We start from the raw sequence: 7,626 nt of genomic DNA, 5'->3' as shown, positions 1-7,626 counted from the left end.
TCTTGGCTACTGTGTTGGTTACTGTAGTTTGTAATATAGTTTCAAATCAGGGAGCATGATGCCTCCAGCTTTAACCTTTTTCAAGATTGCTTTGGCTATTCAAAGTCTTTTGTGGTGTCATACAAATGTTAGGATTCTCTGTTCTATTTTTATGAAATATGCCTTTAGGATTTTGGTAGGGAATTGCATGAATCTGTAGATTGCTTTAGGTAGTATGGACATTTTAATAATACAAACTCTTCCAATCCACGAGCATGGAAATCTTTCCATTTATCTGTTTTGTTTTGTTTTTTTCAATTTCCTTCATCAATGTCTTACGGCTTTCAGTGTACAGATCTTTTGCCTCCTTCGTCAGATTTATTCCTGGGTATTTAATTCTTTTTGATGTAATTATAAATAGTATTGTTTTCCTAATTTCTTTTCCTGATAGTCATTATTAGTGTATAGAAATGTAACAGACTTTTGTGTATTTGGTTTTGTATCCATAACTTCACTGGATTTATTAATTTCAACAGTTTTTTGGTGAAGTCTGAAGGGTTTTCTATATATAATATCACAACATCTGCAAATAGTTTTACTTCTTCCTTTCTAATTCAGATGTTTTATTTCTTTTTCTTCCCTAATTGACTCTGGTTAGGATTTCCAATACTATGTCAAATAAAAGTGGCAAGAGGGGGCATTCTTGTCTTATTCCTGAACTTAGAGAAAAGCATTGAGCTTAGAGGAAAAGCATTGAGCATGTAGGTTGGCTACCATGTTGGGAATACTTTTGATAAAGAAAGAAAAGAAGCAGCAAAAGTAATTATAAGGCAATTATAATAATACAAAAAGGAGAAGATGGTGGTTTAGATGAAAAATAGAGGTAGATTATGGATAACTTTTTTATTATCATGATGGAATTTAATATAACAAATTTGAGCTCAAACAAGCTATCCTGTGCAATGGAACATACTAGGTATACAGAAGTAAATGAACCATTGCTTACTCTCAAAGCACTTGCTACATAGTGGCATAAACATGTAAATGTCTAGTTATAGTCCAAGGAAGAATTAAATAAATCTAAAGAGAGTTGCAAACTTATTTTTGGAACCACTTGAACACCTTAAGAAGGATGTATCTTGTGGATTGAGCCTTGAGGGCAGAGGATTTCTATATGTAGAGGGTAAGAGTTAGATAATTCTAATCTGAGAAAATAGTAAGAACAAGGCCCTGCATCAGGCAAAAATCTAATCTCAGTTCACTTCTTTAAACCTACCTGAGCTGCTTGGAGTCTATTCCATGCATATGTGCTCCAGAGGCCAGCCAAAGATTTAAACAGAGTTTGTATGCAGATTCTGGGACTCCCTTTCTTAGACTCTATTCTTCTGGGGTCTCCCCTCATTTTCTAGTGCCTGTGCATGATAAGCGGGATTCTACGATAGCCCCAACATCCCTGACCCCTGGTATACATGCCAAGGATAATCCTCTCCCCTTGAATATGGAAAGAACCTACAAATATGATTAAATATGATTACTCCTATAATTATGTTTCCTCATATGGCAAAAGGAAAATTTCCCTGGGTAGGCCTGATCTATCAGATGGGCTCTTTAAAGGCAGAGAATATTTCTCCAGTTGGTCACAGAAGAAGAAGAGAAACATGTCCTTGCTGCCCAGGATGAAAGCAAACGGCCATGTTGTGAACTACTTATAGGAACCATGTGGCAAGAAACTGTGAGCACTTTCCAGAAGCTGAGAGTCATCTCTAAACAACGATTGGCAAGAAAACAGGAACTTGAGTCAGACAACCACAAGGAAATGAATTCTTCCAAAAACCAGAGAGCTTAGAAGAGGCCTTGAGCCTCAGAGGACAATCACAGTGCTAGCTACACTTTGATTTTAGTCTGGTGAGACCCTGAGCAAAGGACCCAATTAATTTGCACTCACTTCCTGACCCATGGAAGCTGTGAGATAATAAATGGGTGTTGCTTTAAATTATTAAATTTGTGATATTTTGTTAAAAACCATAGCTAATATATTCTGATTGCCCTGAATTTTGTCATCTGGTTCTTTAAGCAAACCTGTAGGCTTTCGTAAGAATTTTAATTGTTCCCTAAGATGTGGATGGGACCTGCCCTTAGGGTCAATTTTGCTAAAAATAAATAAATAAATAAAAAGATGGGAAACTGACTCCATGCCCTTCCTTTCTTCCAAGTGACTCCCCTCCAGAAGCTACTGGCTTTTGTTCCCTCTCTTCTGCCTTTAGGTAGCCGTCTTTTGCATTTTGTCCAGAGCTTACAGTTGTCTGGGGGAAGGTTGATTCACTATAAATGCTACCTGTCCATTCAGATTCTGGATGCCTTCTGCAGACAGAATGAATATGATTTGCTGGTGGATTAAAAGCAAGAGTATGACAAAGAGAAAAGTCAGAGATGAGTCTTCGGTTTTTTTGGCCTCTATAAGTGAAAGGATGGAGTTGCCATTTACTGAAACAGGGAAGACTATAAATATAAAAAATTGCATATGTGAGTTTAGAGTTTAAGAGAGTGTACGGGGCTAGATATAGATATTCGGGAGTTGTTTTTTAAAGCCATGAGACAGAATTAAACCCTCAAAAAATTAACTCTAGAGAGAGAGATGAGAAGAAACCAAAAGCTTGAGTCCTGGTACATTACAGAATTTAAAGATGAAAAGGAAAAGTGAAAGTAATAGAGGAGACTGAGGAAGAACAAGTGAGAGAGGAGAAAAGTAGTGAGAAGTAGTGACCTCAAATCCAATTAAAGATCTTTCAGGCACAAAGGAATGATTATTTGCATTTAATGCAGTGCCAAGGAAGATGAACTTTCCATAGAAATGTGAGTGGACATGGAGCACTGGGTGTTGTGCAAAAAGAATGAATACTGTTACGCTGAAAAAATAAATAAAATGGGAAAAAAAAAAAAAAAGAAATGTGAGTGGAGGCAAATTATGTGGATTTAAACAATGGTGGATGGTCAATGTAGTAGTGGGAATTAGAAGTTTGAGGGAAGAGAAGGTCCAAAATAAGTATCTGGAGTGTGAGAGAGTGAGTGAGCCAAAAATGTGTAATAGGCTCTCTGGGCAGTACTGAGGGTCCACCTCAGATTAGGGGGACATGATTTTGTAGTTAAGAGTGGTCAGGATGGATTTAATCAAGATTGGGAATTTTTTTTTTTTTAAGATTTTACTTATTTGAGAGAGAGAGAGAGAGTATGTGTGAGAGAGAGAGCGCATGAGAGGGGAGAAGGTCAGAGGGAGAAGCAGACTCCCCATGGCGCCGGGAGCCCGATGCGGGACTCAATCCCAGGACTCCGGGATCATGACCTGAGCTGAAGGCAGTTGCTTAACCACTGAGCCACCCAGGCCACCCTGGGAATTTTTTTTTTTCCAGTAGTGTACAAAATGCATGATAAGGCAAGGTAACTGAGGCTGTGTGGAAGAGAGTCATTATGATTGCTAATAAAATGTAAGCTAAGTAAGGGAGGAAACAAGGTGAGTAAATGACAGTGAAGAGATAGTAAGATGAACAGGCAAACCATAAGAGACTTAATTATAGAGGACAAAGCAAGGGTTGATGGAGGGAGGTGGGTGGGGGGTGGGCTAAATGGTGATGGGCATTAAGGAGGACACTTGTGATGAGCATTGGGTGTTATACGTAAGTGGTAAGTCACTAAATTCTACTCCTGAAACCAACATTACACTATATGTTACCTAAGTAGAATTTAAATAAGAACTTGAAACAAAAAGAAGAAGAAAGAAAAGATGGTAAGATGAACAAAAAAATAAGGGAGATAGATTAGATGATAGGTAGGTAAGTAGATAGATAGATGCAGGCATATGTACCTACATAGAACGATATTAGCATAAACACGGTTTTTAAGGCAGAGTGATAGATACATGGAGGTTTACTAAATTGTTCTCTAATACTTTAGGGTATATTTTAAAATGTTCACAATATAAAGTTGCGTTTTTTAAGTAACAAGATGGTTTGTGTGGTTAAAGATTGTTGGAGTCAGGGTTCCAGAAGAAGTAAGCTAGAGAGGCGTCTGGGTGGCTCAGTCAGTTAAGCATCTGCCTTCCATTCAGGTCATGATCTCAGGGTCCCGGGATTGAGCCCCACATCGGAACCTGCTTCTCCCTGTTCCCCCTGCTCATGTTCTCTCTCTCTCTCTCAAATAAATAAGTAAAATCTTTTAAAAAAATTTAAAAAATTTAAAAACAAGTAATCTAGAAAGAAAGTAAAGCCTAGTCACTGATCTGATGGAAACTGACAGGATAGAAACATGGAAGGGTTGCAGACCTTGTTAGGAACTGGTCTAGGAGAGGACACAGAAGCTAAGTGACTAGAAGAAGATGGAGTGTAAGGTCAAGGCAGAAGAGGAGACAAAGGAACCTAGAGGTCAGGCCATTATAATGATTAGTTGCATGGATAATAAAAGCACTAAGTAATGTTAGCATGACAGGAAGCGTAACACTAAAGCCTTCAAAGAATGATGGACAGTGACTGGTATAATAGCTTCATAAACTGGTGGTTTTTAGAAGAGAGGCCATTTGGAAGTTGCAACAACAATAAGGAAGACCCAGAGCTCCACTCACCCCATCACCACCCCCACCACTTAGGGGCACCAGGAATACGTAAGAAAAAAACAGCTTTCACTTGAGAGGGCTCAGGGGAAGCAGTGTCCTCAGGGGAGGGCTAGATATTAAGGGAGAAATTGTTCTACTAAGAATCTAGATTAGTTGGTTACTGCGCCTGAATGTTAAATTGGGCTATCCACCTCCTGGCAGTAAAAGTTTCATAAAGGAGAAATGATAGGTTATATAGTCCCTAGGATCTGACAAAAGGAGGCATATAATTTCTTTCAAAAAGAACAACATTTTCTAAAATCCCCAGTACTTTTTCCATAGATCCATAATCATCTTTATATCCTGAGCAATTAGAACAAAGTTTGGAAAGTAATCAGAATACAATAAATGTTTGTTTAACTAAACTCTTCAGACACAGAAGTTCATAATGAACAATGTCTTTAATGGCAGCTTTTGAATATAAAAAGCTTATCTTAACCCCTAAAATAGGGCATAGTCATAAGGTTTCTATTGATCTTAGCTTTGAATCTGAGATGACATTTTCAAAATGACGCTAATTACAAAATTTGCTTAAGCAGTTCTTTTCTACAGACACATTGTGCAGTATATTATAAGGCACTGAGATAGTTAACAGTTTTTAGTATTCACTTTTATTCTTTCATTTTGAAGAGAAAAACCTGCCATTTAAAAGCATGCAAAGCTAATTAAAGCTTTTCCACTATTTCATTATCTGAATGTAGTTGCAAATTTTGACTTAAAACTCTTATCAGAAGAAGACTCAACATCCCTCCCTGAACAGCAAATGAACATTCAATTAACACTTCAATACAAGTGTATTTTAAATAAAAATATACTTTATTGTTAATCTCATTCTTTACAAATGCAAATGCCCAATTTTAAAATCCAAAGAGTCGCCTCCCTTTTATTCTTTGGGGGAAAAAAGTCTTTTCTTTATTTACAGGGAAGACCCGAATTTTCTGAAGTTGTTACCAAGTTAGAAGAGTGTCTTTGCAACATTGAGGTAAGAACTTCAGCTTCTGAAATATGTCTTTAAAAAAAAAAATCTTGAATATCCAAAGGGGTAGGGGAATAGGCAAGTGGTGCTCATAGAAAGTAGGTATGAAGGTCCATAACTTCATTCATATATTTACCCCGTTCATTAAGCTTCTAAGGTGGATTGACTGAATCTATAGGAACAAAGGTAAATTCAGCATGAATTGGGGCCTTACAGCACATAACCAGTCAGGCAGATGGGCACAGGCAAACCCAGCTTGAAAAAATTAATTTGTAAAAGTTTGAAAATACAGCAAATATGTTAGAAGGTAATTATGTAAATCAACTTTTTTCTATACAAAATTCCTACCTACAGTGAAACGTAAGTTGAAATATTAAGCCATTGTCTATGCTCAATAAGAAAGGAAAATTATCACTAAAATTAGTGCATAAATTAATTGGGATGCATTGCTTTTATACCACACATGTGTTGCATGAAGTGATATATGTTGGTAATCAGCCTAATGGAATTTTCTTCCCTTAATATCAAGGAGCTGTTTGCTTTAATTTTCTCTCTAATTGCCTTAATTTTCTATACACCTGGTCAGGAGATAGTACTTGAAAATAACCAAGGAAGCTAACACATGAGCACGAGTTCAAAAATAATAATATATTCCCAATGCAAATGAGTGCTGCAAGAGACAGGAGTGGACATCACATATATAGGCTTACGAATACACGTGCATATAATGGGAAGGAGCAAAACAGGGGAAACAGCATCAACAGCATCAATCCCAAAGTGGAACCATCCATTTTTTTCCCCTAAAACAACAACAGCAACAAAATCTCAACTTATAGTCACTAGAGCCCAGTTTTTTGGGAAAGGGTTCCAGGTCTTCAGCGGCAGCCTGCAGCAAGTGGCTGTTTCCTAACTCTGTAACGGAACTTCTAAAAAGGAAGTCTTTTTTTTGTAGGAGGCAGCTTCAGTCTTTGGACATTAAACATCCATGCCCTTTTCTTCGGTCCTGAAACATACAAAGCAGAGAAAAGTAGTAGTGTGTATGGTGGGGCTTTAGCAGCCCCTATTAACAAGAGCATCTGCCAGAGGCCTTGAATGTTGAGAGACACTTAAGGCTTAAGTTCCAAGTGTCCTCTCACTTTGAACCTTTGTGTTTCACAGGGCAAAACTGCTTCACCTGGGGATATAGCCAATTAGATGAGAAAGTGGATTCCAGAAACAGAGACAATGGTAGGCTCTCCTAACTAGTATGGCTTCTTATATTGACCAAGCCTCTTAGCACAATCTCCACCAGTACAGAAGATGAATAACTATAGGCAAAGAGAACTTGCCAGACTGGGCTGCACCAAATAATGGCCCAGAATCAACTTTAAGGGGCTTGATTTGTGGAATTCCATGTCTTAGAAGATAAAATGATAGGGCATGTCTAACAAGAATAAATGGTAACATCACATACCAGAGGCAAAGAAACAATAGTAAGAATGTCAAATGGTGGAGATGTGGTTTAGGAGCATCATGCATGTTAGTGTATTATAAGCTCTTAGGGAGTTAGAATGTGAAGTAGCTGTCTTGCTACAAAATAAAGGATGGGTATCATTCTTCTCTCTTCTGAGATAGCCAAACAAAATAGTACCCAGTTATGTCCTTTTAAAAGGATGATTATAACTGGAACATAAATTTTAGGGAAGACAGATCAGAATGATGAATGGATTGAAAATCATGGGTGTGAGAACCAATTAAAGGAACCAGAAATGCTTGTCCCAGAGAAGAGAAAATTAGGATGAGCCTGAGAGCTATTTTTTTAAACATCTGAAAAATGATCATATGGCAAATGGATTGGCCTTGTTCTCTATGGGCCAACAGATGGAAATGAAGTGTAACTACGGTTTGGTTTTTTTAGGAGAAAGAAGCGTCTAATTGTCAGAGCTGTCCTAAGATAAATGAGCAGATCTGGAGGCAGTGAGGTCCTCATCACTCGAGACTCCCCATCAGCTCGCATAGCTAACTTGAAAAGGAGGTGCGGAAGAGATTC

The 7,626-nt window shown here is 37.8% G+C and overlaps 1 protein-coding gene across 1 annotated transcript in view; it reads left to right on the top strand.

The window, feature by feature from the left end:
• Positions 1-7,626, top strand: part of TNNI3K (TNNI3 interacting kinase) — a 314,566-nt gene that overhangs the window by 256,805 nt on the left and 50,135 nt on the right. Inside the window, exon 23 of the mRNA XM_046006844.1 lies at positions 5,544-5,603. Within this exon, the coding sequence (XP_045862800.1) occupies positions 5,544-5,603 (60 nt within the window). The remainder of the gene's footprint in view (positions 1-5,543; positions 5,604-7,626) is intronic.

This window comes from Meles meles, chromosome 1, assembly GCF_922984935.1.
Source record: "Meles meles chromosome 1, mMelMel3.1 paternal haplotype, whole genome shotgun sequence".
NCBI classification, from domain to species: domain Eukaryota; kingdom Metazoa; phylum Chordata; class Mammalia; order Carnivora; family Mustelidae; genus Meles; species Meles meles.
Note: the sequence above shows the minus strand (reverse complement) of the source record. Positions and strands in the feature narration are given on the sequence as shown.